The sequence below is a fragment of the Macrobrachium rosenbergii genome, chromosome 14, assembly GCF_040412425.1.
Source record: "Macrobrachium rosenbergii isolate ZJJX-2024 chromosome 14, ASM4041242v1, whole genome shotgun sequence".
Lineage (NCBI taxonomy): Eukaryota > Metazoa > Arthropoda > Malacostraca > Decapoda > Palaemonidae > Macrobrachium > Macrobrachium rosenbergii.
Window position 1 is genome coordinate 32,209,884 of NC_089754.1, and position 15,228 is coordinate 32,225,111.

General features: G+C 39.9%; 1 protein-coding gene across 1 annotated transcript in view; it reads left to right on the forward strand.

Annotated features, from left to right (window-relative positions):
* Positions 1-15,228, forward strand: part of LOC136845522 (transmembrane protease serine 9-like) — a 657,893-nt gene that overhangs the window by 596,752 nt on the left and 45,913 nt on the right. The window contains exons 12-18 of the mRNA XM_067115701.1: positions 487-630; positions 1,515-2,309; positions 8,060-8,323; positions 8,741-9,064; positions 9,420-9,955; positions 13,325-13,387; positions 14,037-14,190. Coding sequence (XP_066971802.1) covers positions 487-630; positions 1,515-2,309; positions 8,060-8,323; positions 8,741-9,064; positions 9,420-9,955; positions 13,325-13,387; positions 14,037-14,190 — 2,280 coding nt within the window. The remainder of the gene's footprint in view (positions 1-486; positions 631-1,514; positions 2,310-8,059; positions 8,324-8,740; positions 9,065-9,419; positions 9,956-13,324; positions 13,388-14,036; positions 14,191-15,228) is intronic.

The window sequence follows — 15,228 nt, forward strand, 5'->3', positions numbered from 1 at the left end:
TTTTCTTCTTTTTCTTCTTCTTCTTCTTCTTCTTCTGTACAGTGGGATTGTCTCTCTAATATTGCTTCTTTTGGTTGTTATATCTTTTGTTACTCTTCTTCTTCTTCTTATTCTTCCTTTGTACAGTCGGATTTTATCCATGTCCCATTCCTCTCTCCCTTTCTGTTCTTTCATTTATGCTTATCATGGCTATTTTTCTTTTATCTTTTGAATTATTTAATATTTTTACTTGATAGTTACTTAGACCAAAAAAACTTTATTATTAGAAATGTTAATAAATAACACTAAATTTCCTCAATCATTTGACATATCATGGTTACTTTTGTACGTTATCATTGCTTCTCTTCAACAAGCCAGGTTTTTTATTATTATTATTATTATTATTATTATTATTATTATTATTATTATTTCTCTTCAGCTAGCCAAGTATTATTATTATTATTATTATTATTATTATTATTATTATTATTATTATTATTATTCCAGACAGCAAGCACTGCGGAGCGTCACCAGCCTGCAGACTCCGCGGCGGATATTGTATCCGCAAGGCGAAGAAGAGGAAGCACTGCCCCGACGGCGTTACGGGCGACAGTCTGTGCGGTTCGAGGAAGTGTTCCTGCTGCTTTCCCCGTAAGTGGATGTGATAGTTTGCTGGGTAGTATCGTAAGGATTTTATTTTTGACGTATATGGATATTGTATGACTTATTTGAAATGATTGCTTGTTAAATACTTGAATTTGCTTCAGTTGATAGTATTTCCCGAGTAATGAATTATCCAGGGGCATATAGTTTTCAAAATAGTACGGAAAGTTTCCAAGGAAAGAGTGAAATTTGAAATTATCATCACGTTTGGAAAATAAACTTACAAAAAGGTATAAACAAAGTATGTACTTATCGGGAAAAAAATAGTGCGAAAGTTTCCAAATAGTGAAAAGAAAACTATTTGAAATCACCCGCCCGTTTTCAGAATAAAGTTAGGAAAAGGCACAAAAAACTCTTACAATTGCGCATGCGTAATCTCCTGCGAATCCAGGAGTAGGTGGATGATCAGATGAATGATTTACATTTTACTTATACTATTTTTTAATGAGGTTATAAATAGATTTTTATACTCTTCGTCTGAGGAGGTAAAGGCAGCATACAAAGGAAGTAATGATAACAGTTAAAATAAATAACTACAAAGAAAAGTTATAAAGAAAAATAGTGAGAGAAGAGGAGGTAGAAAAAGAAAGGGGAGTGAAGTAAAAGAAAAATGTAAAATGAAGATATAAACCTAAAATGCAAAATAATGAAGAGGAAAAGATGGGAAGCAGGAATAACTAGGAAAAATTTCTACAGAGAAAAGAAATTGAAAAACAAAAGGCAAAGAAAACTTCGAAAATTTAGCTTCCCTTTTAAACAATGTTGAAAAGAAATCAGTCTATTAACAAAACTGATGTCCTTTATAACCAAGCATTCCCAAGCGAAGAATTGGCTAGATTGCGTCATTTATCTCATCTCACACTTCTTTCCAGGCAGGCAGTGGAAATGTGGGCAAGTGAACGCCCAGAGAATAATAGGCGGGCACGAGGTGTCTCCCCAAAACAGATACCCTTGGCACGTCGGCCTGAGAGACTACTTCATGGACGAATACTTCTGCGGAGGGACTCTCATCAACGACCGCTACGTCATCACGGCTGGGCACTGCCTCTACAACCCGATGGAACAGGGCATGTTCAAGCCCAAGGACCTGAAAGTAGCAGTAGGTGACCACGACCAGCTAAGCACTGAAGACGACATCCCAAAAGTCACGACGCTCCTGGAAGTCGGGGACGTCATAGTCCACAGGAAATACGAAGTCGATGGATTTGACGAAGATATCGCCCTTATCAGGCTGAAAGACCCTTTGGATCTGACGGCGAGCGGCGCCGTCAGACCCATCTGCCTGCCCACAGACGGAGCCCAGACTTACGAAGGGAAGACGGGCATCATCGTCGGGTGGGGGTACCTCGACGAGGACGTCCCCGTCTCGTCGGACGCCCTCATGGAGGCCAAGATCGTCATCGAGAGCAAGAAATGCGAGGAAAAGCTCCCGATCAAGATAACCAGTAACATGCTCTGCGCAGGCACAGCTGACGGAAGTCAAGATGCCTGCAGTGGAGACTCCGGAGGCTCTCTGGTTGTGAGGGAGGGCGAGAGACACACTCTGGTGGGCATTACTTCCTTTGGGTATGGGTGCGGCCGGCCAGATACCCCTGGAGTCTACACGAGAGTGACCAGATACCTCGACTGGATTATGGAGAACACGAAAGATGCTGTTTATTGTTCTTGAATAACTCCATATATATATATATATATATATATATATATATATATATATATATATATATATATATATATATATATATATATATATATATATATATATATTCTTTCAAAATATTCTGATGTTTCATTTCATAAATCTCTTGATATATTTTGAAATATTTATCTCGGAATTGCATCGTATCATAAAAATGCTTCCCAGTGAGATTTATAATAAACCTCCACAAAAGCTTAGCGCCGAATAGTACACTAACAAATAGTTGTTGCGAGAGTAGAAATTTGCAATAAAAACTCCTGATTTCTAGACTTAACAAATTCACGCCTTAGAAAACTTATGATGACCGAGGAATATTTAATTTCTTTTCTCAAAGTCCGACGCAATTCTTAATATGCGATTATGAACAAAACGAAAATTTACAAGGATAAAAATACCTAACTCACGATTGCTATAAAAGGAATATACCATCTGGTTGAATTATGACAACTCTTTCTAATTCAAGTACGATATTCGTTGGCATGATAGCCCTTCAAATTCATTTGAATTCGAAAAGTGAATTTTGAAGTAGGATTAGACTGACCCTTTACTGGAGAAATCTTCGCCGTTCATCGAATTCTTCAAGATGGTGCTGATAAGTGGATGAGAATTCGTGAATCAGTCAAGAAATAGAAAGGTGTGTGTGTGTAATAGTTTATGTAACGCCATGTAAGGCTAATTACAGCTCGAAAATAAGGGAGGATGTGATGATAAGTGGATATTTATAACCGCACCGTTAGTTTCATGTAACGAAGAAATTGTTTGTTCCATTTCTTTTATCGATTACCAGCACTAGCTACAGATATTGTCTGTTATGTTCATCTATACCTGACAGTTATACTAAAACATGGCTTGTACATATACCGTACATAATATATATTATATAAATGTATATAAATACATGTATATATAATATATATATGCATATTATATGAGTGTGTGTGTGCATGCTTTTAGGGCACAGTCTTTCTTTATAGCAATTCTCACTGAAAGCCAGTTATCATCAAGGCCAAAACTCCAAAGAAAGGGAATGAGAATCATTGATCCTTCGCTCCATTTTGTTTTCTTCAGCTGTTTCAACCATTCATTTGCGGCCTTCGTCACGACATCAGTAGATCCAGATTGGAACTGTAATCTAATGTACTAAAATTAAGGATTAATACAAGAGCTAAAACCTCAATAAAAGGAAAAATTAACAAAGAAAAATTTCACATATCCAGATTATTCTCCATGAGGCCCCCATGAGTCCCACCAGTACAGTACAGTATATATATATATATATATATATATATATATATATATATATATATATATATATATATATATATATATATATATATATATATATATATTGCAACGAGAGGAACCTCTTTCCAAGCCATCTCACCCATTTTTACATCTGTAACATAGCAGAGAAAGAAATAAGATTCATTTCAATTGTTTTAATTACTTGAACTGTGGGTTTCCATTAGCCCCTTCATAAACTTTCCTTCATTCCCCAAAGTGGTTAAGCCTAACCCATCTCTCTGTTCAAATGACTCCCTAAGGCCTTGTTTCCAGGTGACCGTCATACCTTCCTAGCATCAAGCAGTGACAAGGGAGGAGCCAAAAAAGAGAAAGTCGACGCCGCCCCACTATGTTAACCCTCCACAAGGTTGACTGATGCCATGAGGTCATTATAGAAAGCGTGACGAAGATTGACCGTTGCGCCATCTACAAGGATGCAACAGCATAATCTCTGAAGGTTATTTATAGACGATACAAAGGCAATCAAGATGAAGAGAAGCGCACAGAACACCACTGAGGACAGATGTCCTTAACCTTGCCTGACCCTCGAACTTTCCACGTGTTTGATCCCACGGTTCGAACCAGTATACTTTTGTAGTGGCATTTTAATTCCCTCCTCCATTGCCAATGCCCTATCGAACAAGGACACCATCATCTTGACAAAGGTAATGTACCGGAATAAGGTTTCTTAGTCAGTCACAATTCCTGTTATTTCTCTGTCTGATTTTCATTTATTTTCCATTGTGCAAACACCTTCAGTAATTCGTGTTGAAGCATTTCAGTGTTAACATAATTATGCATTTAATGTTGAACTGAGTTATTTGGCACCATCTGTGCATTCCCTCAGTTCCCTTTGAGCGTCTTATTATTTTGTAAGTAACCATCTTGCATATATTGCAGATAGGCCCCGACAGTGGAATCACTCGGCCCTATCCATGTGCAGTCCCACTTCTACCACCACTGCAATATTTCCTGTAATGAAGACATCATCGGCGTAGAATATTTATCCTGTGTAGGATTCATTCATTTAGCAGGCCCTTATTATTACCTGCCCAGTAATTTCGTCATTCTTCTGATCTGTGTTTGTTATGTAAATATAACTAGTTAAGAGAACCCTTGAGTTTTATGTAATTTTCCCTCACATGAAGAAGGCCCTAAGCCACAGATTTTCCCTTGCTTGTCTACGAAGATGTCTTAATGTTGAGTCAGATGTGTAATAAATACAGTAGATTTCTTGATAATGTAAGGAACTCCCTGCATTCATCCATTGTTGCCCAGAATCAAGTAAGTATCCCCTTGACATTCGTAGCAACTGGCGTACCTTGCCGAGTATGCATTGCTTTGCAGTTATCAGCGGAATAGCAACTGCTAGCTGGTCTGCATAATTAGAGACGACCCTGATATCATACCCCCTCCATTTTAAGCACATGAGAAGAGCCAGTTCCACAGCGTAAATACGTGTCAAAATGTTTTGTTTAGGTTTATGCTAGGTGCAAAAAGTGACTGCAATCAGTGTTAGGTAATTGATAGACCACGTGCATGCCAAATTAGTTCATGAGAAGAGAGAGCGTATTAAAAATTCCACAAGATTTTTGTGCTATCGCATGTTAGCTGCATGTTTTAAGTATAGGAAGCTAGGGAGCAACGCAGTCGAAGAATTAATAAAAAGGAATAGAGTCCCTATTCTTTCGTCCACATGATAAAGACAATTTGAAAGACCCGAATAACCAGATAGGCACACTGTAGGCGACCACCAAGGCTTTGACTCCAGTTATTTTCGCATTGCTGGATTTATCTCTCTCTCTCTCTCTCTCTCTCTCTCTCTCTCTCTCTCTCTCTCTCGCTTGATCAATAGGAAAAGCTAGGAAGTATTTAGAAATCTAAATTTCCGATCTCATGACGAGAGAATAGTAATTCCAACACGGAATCTTCAATTCCAGGCCTTGTGGGCCCATCCCTAACCGTCCGCCATCTTTGATTTGTGAGTTCCATTAGAAATTCCATTGTTATAAAAACTGCACACTCACAGCTCTCATATATAAATCCCTTTCTTTTGCTCGCTAATTTTATCCATATGTCCGTGCACCTCGCCGCATTTTTGAAAGTAATAAACCTTTAATTCTTTAGCTGAGTAGGATATTCCTCGGCGAGCCCGTGGTATTCCTGTAAATTTATTTATTGACGAATATATCAGCGAGAATGTAAGGTTTTGTGTATGGAACGATTGTTTCCTTGTTGTGGGTGCACTCCTCTCCCGGTGGTGCTTGTTTTTTTTTTTTTGTGTTAGAGTTTACGTCTATTGCTTTCTTCGGCAGAACGTTAGTCAAGTTTGGGTAATCATCGAGTCAGGGTCCAGACAGCATAGCAGCATGGATGTGTTTAACAGCAGGTAGTAGTTACCTGTTGGTCCCTACAGTATTCAAGGATGTGAGCTTCGTTCAAGTTTGAGGATGAGTTGATGACTAACCCTAGTCATCAGTGGAGAGGAGGCATTCCTCTGAGACAGTAGTTTGGCTGTCGCATCGACTCTGCTGTGAACGTCAGTGTTTCGTGATGTTCCTGTTTGCCGTTATGGGGCGGTTTTGATGACTTCACGGCAGTAGTTGGATGGTCATCCTCGATGACCTTTGATGGTCAGCCTCTGTGACCCTTGTTAGTGGTCTGGGACATCTCTGGGTAGATGTTCAGTTTTGCACTGTAGGTGGAATGTGAATTGTCGTTACAGATATTTATGAATTATGAGTGAATTGGTATTTATGATAATTTGGATTATTGTTATTTGTGCTGTTTTATTGATTTCTCAGTTTGTGTATTTTTGGTTATACCATTATTTATGTTAATTGACGTCACTTGTAATCATTATGCTGTCTGTATTATTTATTTATTGTTTGATGTAGCTGAAATGTTGTTCACTTTTATATGGTATTTGTTCCTTTTTGCTTGTGTGGTAATATTTTATTTTAAAGTAACTAATTTTGCTACATCTTTGTTATTTGACTGACTCTTTGGTTGTGTGATGTGGTATATTTATTTATTGATTTACGCCAGACTTGACTCAATTGTAAATATGTATATTACTTAATGTTAATAAACTAGTTTTAAGGTTATTTTGCTGGTTTTGTTGTTCCCCTTTCCCGTTGTTGTCTCGGCTTTTGCCAGTCTTTCCAGTCTATTTCTCTGTAATTGATGATGGAGCCTGATGAACCGAGGTTTGGTTCATAACAGAATTTCCTCGTTCATTCATTACTGCGGGAGGCCCGAGCGTGGGAAAAAGGGTAGGCCCAGGCAAAAAGGCCAGACACGCAGTCAAGACAAACGCCCCCCAACCCTGCCTGATTCATTCATTGTCGGCAGATGTCACGAGATCAGAAGTGAACATTGGAGTACTACTGTTAATCATGTGCGAGGTAAGGTTTGTTTTGATAACGAAGAATAACAATTTCTTTCCTTACCTACGCATAAACTTTTGGCAGTCCAGACTGCCCCGTGCATGTTTTAAGAGTAAGCATTTTTGTCTTGCCCTCGTGCGTTGGAGATTTTAATATTCGATAGGACCGATGTACTGTTTTACGCCACATTTAAAATTATTTGACAGCACAAGGAAAATTTCCTTTACACAACATAAGTATATAACCCCGTAAACCTTTTTCTTTTCATTAGTTCTGGAGCATCTCTCCGCAAAATAAAATATGCATAAGGGCTTACGTTAGCTTGGGCTAAATTTTCGTTCATTAAGAACCACTAAGTCTTTTCAGACACCCTAAAATTTGTCTTATTCAGACATATTTTCAGACACTCTGAAATTTGAGTCTTATTTAGACATACTAATTTTCGTTCATTCTGAACAATTGAGTCTTTTCAGACACCCTGAAATTTGTCTTATTCAGACATATTGATTTTTAACTGAGTCTTTTCAGACACCCTGAAATTTGTCTCATTCAGACATGCTAATTTTTGTGCATTCTGAACAATTGAGTCTTTCAGACACCCTAAAATTGATCTTATTCAGACATACTAATTTTTGTTAATTCTGAACAACTGAGTCTTTTTAGACACCCTGGATCTGTTCATTTCTAACAGCATTGAGTCTCGCCAGACATATTGAACCTGTTCACTCGAACAGCCCTGAGTCTTTGCGGACATATTGATTTTCTAGTGGGTCACACCCATATAAGGGTTATCTCAAGATGTCTGTGACATCCAGAGCCCAGCAAAATGAGGACTTCAAGTTCTGCATGTCTGCTGGAAAGGACATGGGACTGTCAGGACAAGCCCTGAGGGATTGGGTCCAAGAGAGAAAGAAAAGCCCAGGAGAAACGAGAAGTGGCAGAAAGACAAGAGAAGGAGAAAGAAAGAATAGCCCAGGAGAAACAAGAAGAGGCAGAAAGGCAGGATAGGGAGAAAGAAAGAGACCTCATCAGCTTGCAATGGCAGCTCACGACAGGCGCAACACACCAACACCCTCTCCTCACTCAACCCTCAGCAGTGTGGGAACCCTCAGCAGTGTGGGCACCCTCATAAGAAAATGGGAAGAGGCCGAGCCTGAACCCTGGCTCAACCATATTGAAAAGGTCCTAACGACCTATCAGCCCTCTACCGAAGAAGTGTCTCTGATCCTGGGAAAGCACCTTGAAGGGAAGGGTGCCATTACATTCAATGCTCTCCCTCCTGAGGATCAAGGAAATCTTGTCCTTGTCCGTCAAGCCATTATAAAGGCTTTTGAAATAACTCTCGACTGTTGGAGGAAAAGGTGGATAAATATGCCCAAGGAATCAGGCCAAACCTGGTCTGAGTGGATCTTCAAAAAGACCCAGGCCCTAAAACAATGGCTAGAATCTCTGAAAACCACTAGTGTGGAGGATGTCTTCGAACTCTTCCAGCTCGAGGACTTCTTATTTTATGCCCCACTAGCTCTCGTCACTCATCTATGCGATAAGGCGCCTAAGACAGTGGTCGAGTGCTGCCGTTGGGCTGACATATGGGATATGCATCATCCCCATCTTAGTTCCCATGGACGAAAATTATATCCTTCCTCGCCTGCCTCAACCAACTCCTAGCAACTTCACAAGAACGGGCACCCTCATAAGAAACCCATGTGTGGGTATTGTTGAATAGAGCACCCCACTGAACAGTGCTGCTCGAAGGCTGAGAATCAGCCAGAAGACCCCTCTATGTCCTCAAGTGGGACAACACCCCAACGCACCACACTCGGGCCATGGACAAAGGGTAAAGGACCTGCTCCTTCCAATGGAACAGTGCCAGGTAAAGATTATAGTCGGACTTATTGCCCCGCTTGCAAAGTCTATGGGCACTCTGCCCAATGGGCAAAATGCCCTAATAATAATAAGTCAAGTACGCCCACCCTTGCCTTGGCAGTCACCAACCCAGTATCTTTAGGTCCTCCAGCCCAGGGTCTCATTTATGTGGCACTTCCCCAAGGTAGGTGCCCCGCCAGCCAGGTCAAGCCATTTGATGATTCTGGCACACAAATGTCCCTCATAAGGGAAGACAAAGTTCCCCTTGGAGCTACCATTAACAGACCTAAACTCGTCACGATTGAAGGTATCAATCACTTCAAGATGATACTTCCTACTGTCAAGTTGAGGGTCACATGACCTCACAGATCTGAAATCTGCAACCTCGCAGTAGCTAGACACATTCCTGGAGGTTATGACACCCTCCTGGGACAGGACTTCCTGTCCCCATCTAAGTTACAGCAATCCAGGGGTCCAAATCCCCCAAATCATTCATTAGGCACGAGTAAGCCTCGAATGCCCGCATTCATTTCAGTCAGTGCCACCTGAGTGCAATGTGCAGTGGCCCCCTCCATCAAGATCAATTCCAAATCCCATTCCGGTGCCTGGCCCTGCCCCAGTGCCAGTGCCAGGACCCCAAGTAGATCCCCCTCCAGGAGATCCCACACTTGATTCACAATTTCCGAATCAACAATCAGTGCCTGACCCTGCCTTAGTGCCAGCGCCAGAGCACTCCCCTGATCTCCATTCCAGAGATCCCAGTCCAGGTCCCCTCTCTTCTCGCAGCCTGGCTCCACTACCATTGCTAGTAAGAGAGATGGATCCTTCCAAACACAGCAGAAGCTCACCCAGAGGTGCGGCCTTGCAACCCATGCCTGAGCTGGTCACTCTTACCTTCAAGCCTCTCATGCCCCCCACTACCTCTTCCTCTCTGTCTCAGTCCGCTGCAGACACAACAGTGAGTAAGGATTCTGCCATGTCTCAAACAGCCAATGAACTCAAGGAACTGCGACAGGTCATGGTAGAGCTTGTAAAAAGGCCCTTGCATCAGCTGTCAAAGAAGCCGACACAGGCGGTACTCAAATACCCTTCCCGGGCTCAGTTCCACTGATTCCCCGACCAAGACAAACCATCAAAGTAAGAGAGGTCTGTGGAGGAAATGCCACAGGCATGGATAATTCCAGGTAGCTTAAAGAGAGCCTCCGAGCTCTCCTGGCACCCGTGCCAAACTGGCACAGTGCCATCCCTTTTCCCTATGAAGGGTTTGGCACCTCTATCCAGAAGAGGATATCAGGGTCCTTCACCTATTTATTTTCCTTATAACTCTATCCCTTATTCTTTTCCTTTAACATTTCCCTTCCTTACTTTTGATTATTACTCACATTTATTTTATGCCTTACCAAGGCCCCATTTTACCTTAATCCCCTCTGCCAATGCAGAGTGCCACTGACAGATATGCCAACTGTATAAGTCCTATGACTTCCCTTTCATGCCTACCACAGCATGATGCATTTAAAATACGATATGCCATCACCCTTAGTTATTATTATATGAGTGCCAACTTGGCACAGTGCCATTATCGTAGATGCTGGCAATGATCCTGCCAGGAGTCGCTCCCTCTGGTTACCTTTGCGGCCTTCTTGGGCTAAGAATGAACCTAGTTGTTTTCCATAGGCTAAGGAATGTAATTTCGGCACATTTAATCACTATCTTCTTAAATAAAAAAAAAAAAGGGGGGGGGGAAAGAAGCAGGAGTTTACAAGGTCCTGTGCAGCAATTGTAAGAAGATTTAAGTGGCGGAGACGGGTAGGTTCATCTTGCAAATAATAACAGAGCACAAAAGATCAGTGCGATATGCTTCAGAGAGTTCGGGGATTTTCCTACATATTAGGGATGAAGGCCATACCATAAACTGGAGTGGGGCAGAGCTGGTTTTCAAAAGTAGTTGTCCGTACAAAAGGAAAATGCTGGAATCTGCTATCATCAGTCAATCTAACAATATGAACCTGTCGGGAGGACATTTGAAATCGGATGACATTGACGGGTTAATCCTGAGGCCTCTTCTTAAGAAGGTGTTTCAGAAAACATGACCACCAGACGCATCACCAGAAGGGAGCTAACGAAGCCCAAAATCAGAAGGGAATACCTTAATTTCCATCCTTCCTGGGTCAATGGCCACCTGCTTGCCAACGAGACCTACTGCCACACCTACATATGTTTAGTATATATACCTTGTATCTATCATCTGTCCATATATTACCAGTGAACAGGGGCACAGAAGGAAGCGCTCGAAATATGTGGTTGCAATGTTCATACAGTGTTTTATGTGCCTTTTTACCTTTTTATATATATATATATATATATATATATATATATATATATATATATGTGTGTGTGTGTGTGTGTGTGTGTGTGTGTGTGCGTGTGGTGATCTTAAACCTTTCCAAGAAATTTTATCATATAAATATAAACATTTAAGGCCTTTGAAAAAATCCAAGTGCTAATAGTATATTTTTTTAAATAATTAGCTAAATCTGGTGTTTCAAAGATAACAAACATGTAGTTATGGCCATTAAGCATGACTTTAGTTTACATAGAATTACGTAAATTAATTACACATTGTAGAGATAACACTCATCGCCTTATCAGATCAACCGGACATTGCGGGCAAATCATACTGGCAGTGAGATGGAGGTGAGGTTTGCTGTGCTTTTCTGTTAATCTCCAAACAAAGCAAGGAATGTTTTTGGATTTAAATATCTTTAAAACATTAAAAAGACTACAAGCTTTAAAAATAATGTTTTATAATAAAGAAAAACTCTTTAAACACTAATAAATAAATATTATGCTTCAAACTTGTAACTGATTATTTGCTTCTTAGATCATTATTTAACAATTATTTTCATAACTCTGGATGGAAATCCTTTTTGCAGTCAACGAACCAACCAGTTCAACCAGTCATCGAAGAGAGACCTGGAAGAACAGCACCCAGTGGTAAAAAAATCACTTACTTTCAAACTAGTTTATAACAGATCTATCAGTCAGCAGGTGAACGACCGGAAAACAAGGGCGACCTGAATATCTCTGTAAGACAAAAATTAAATCGGTCATGATGACGCAGAGTACCGGACTATTATATTATGATAATACGCCCCCATTCTGTACCTGGAGTTTGCTAAGACAGTTGCCTCTTGTCACGTGGAATTTGAAACCACAGTTGGAGTTCTAAACCACAGGTGGAATTCAAACCACAGGTAGAATTCGATACCGCGAGTGGGGGTGGATTCGATACGAGAGGTGGAATTCGAAAATACAGGGAAAACTCGGTACCAAGGATGGAATCCGATATCACGGGTAGAATTCGAAATCACGGATGAGGTGGAATTCAAAGCCACGGGCGGTATTTGAAACCAGTCGTGGAATTCGATAACACAGGTGAAATTCGATAACTGGGGCGTATGGGGATACCACAGGTTTTTGCGGGACGATTCTAAGAAAGGTGTTTTACACTCCAATGAATCATAATTATGATACTTCTTGTTATTTGAATCTTTTTATAGTAGTTACTACTATTATTTCAAATAAGCTTGCATAAAAAAGAATTACTTTGTAAAGTAAAACTTCTGTGGAATAACGCTCTTAGGTGAAAAAAGTACAAAATGAGGAGAAATAATGAATGAAAGGTAAGTCGATATCAGATAAATATCGTACATTAAACATATCATAGCATTGTATTTCTGGTTTATTAATGATAAATAGGAAGGGAGAATTGATAATACTTTATAATTTGGTAGCACCTGTTCTTCGTGATAATTACGGAGTCCAGAATATTTGCTGGGTTAATGTACTGCTGAAGTGTTTGTAATGATTACAGATTCTTGTTTAAATATTTTATTTGTATTGACGAAATCCCAAACTTCAATATAAGTATGTTAATTTTTTATGAATACAGAATGCAGTTGCATGCTATACATAGCATCCAAACACACACATACAAAACTCGTCTCCCCGCCTCCACGAACGAGAGAAGTCCCACCACAACCGGGCGTTTGCCCAATGTAAACATCCCGCTGAAACGAACGTCCTGTGAATAATAACATTGCCTCGCACTACAGGCTTTTGTGCTTACTGCTTTCTGTTGTAACCGAACAGGTGTCGTTAACAAACGCACGAAGCAACAACGTGCTCCACATTTACATCAGGAAATAACGCCATGTGTGTGGAGGGAGAACTAGGTCCCTGGGGAAACTCTGTCGTGTGTGTGTGGGTTTTTTTTCACCGGTTATATAGCGTGGCAAACTGAGTGAGTGGAGAGTCCGCTTCGATTCTGAAGTGAGGTTATGATAATTCAGTACGCGACGTTACGTGTGTGCACGCGTGTGGGGTAGTAACCGTTACTTTGCAGTAAGAATCTGGATAAGTGTCTTCTCTGGCATTGCTTCAGAACATGAGAGTTTTTGCCATACTGTTCCTGGTATCGATAGTTTGTGTAGATGCTTTCGTCAAGGTAAGATTTTTAAGTTTATTTGTCATTACTGCCTTGTTAAAGTTCAATTTTGTTAGCCCCTTTTGCTTAGACTGTGTCTTAGGAACGCTTAAGGAACATATAGAATTCTGGTGTTAGCAGAATCAACCCAGGTGTGTCTGGTCGTCCTTACTTCCTAACAAAACCTTACCCATAAATAAAATTTTTAAAATAATTAGAGGACTGCCAATCAAATGTCTCCTTTTCAAGTCACAACCAGAAATGTAAGAAGTTAAATAACAACGATTTCCACATGAACTTTGATGTTCAAAAATCCAGGAAGGCTACAGTTTGGTCAAGTATCCCTACAAAGTTTGAAGACCTGGGAGGCTGTTATTGATACTTTGTCGTACTAAAACGAAAAGTGTGGCGTTGATATTTAGAAATTCATAACGCTAATGATAAGCCGCAAAAAATAAATAATTTAGGATAAAAGTCATTTAGGAGGCACATTAGGTTGAAGATCCATCCTCTCACCTGTAAGTGATTAAGGGCTATAATCCACACTGGTCGTACATATTTCCTTTACAATCAAAGAATATATTTAAAACTAACATAATAATTGATATACAAATTAATAAACGCCGAAATTATCCAACCAACTGTCATAAATCATATTTTTTATCTCCAGGACAAACGATGCGATACACACAATGGCAGGTGCGTCTCTTCAAAAGCAGCGAAAAGGAACTGCAGACAAGGCTTACCTGTTTATATTTGCCCGAGAAGAAAAGTCTGCTGTCACAAGAGTGCGTGGAACGCCAGTAAGAATACCGGTAGAGAAAGTGAGTGCCACCAGCCGTCAGTAACTGTCAAAACAGCTGTGGCGAATAGTAAATGAGATTCGTGTATTAGATTCACAGGTTTTTTTTTCAGTAATTGGCTGATTGTCTTTTTGTGAATGAATGAGGGAGAGTTTCGTTCATGATTTTATATTCGTGAATGAAAGAGGGAATGTTTTGTGAGTCTGATCTAATTAGACTTTGGTCTGAGACTCTAAAGGAATTTAGAAGTAACAATGGTTACGTTAGAATGTGTTATAGAGATAGTAACATCAGTAACACCTATTATGCGAGCGTGTGCAAGGAAATTATTGAAAATCATTATTATTACTGGCAGAAAAATGGAACAGATTATGCAATGAAGTTCAAGGACTTATTTAACAATCAGTATTATATCAGGAGGAAAGTTTATAGTAAGTGATAATTATCGTAGATTCTCTCTCTCTCTTCTCTCTCTCTCTCTCTTATCTCTCTCTCTCTCTCTTCTCTCTTCTTCTCTCTCATTATTATTATTATTATTATTATTATTATTATTATTATTATTATTATTATTATTATTATTATAGTAAGGTGTATTTGAAGTGAGGTTACCTAATTAATTAGTTTTTCACACAGAAGAGAAATCACGTGTCAGTTATGAGATTTTTATATAATTCTATAAAATAGCGGTGTGTTAAATGCCATTAACACCTCTACGGGCTGAAGCAGAGAACTATATGCCTGCTCGTTAGTTCACTGCGGTGGGCCACAACCAAGGATGGTAAGAAAGGGAGCATGACCAGCAACTTCACCCCAAAAAAGACTTGATATCTTTAGCCACCATCTTTTAAGAGGAAACGCATTGCTTATGTCCTTTGAATGACGGTTGAAATGTCTGAATGATATTTCACTAAGCCAGTTACTATACGTTTATGTCCTTCATTGTATTTTAATTTTCCTACGAAAGGAGATAAAATTAAATATCGTCAGACTAAGCAGTGCACTAAACAAAACGGGGGTGTTGGGGTAGGGGGGAGGGGGTTGTCCCAGAAAACAATAGCG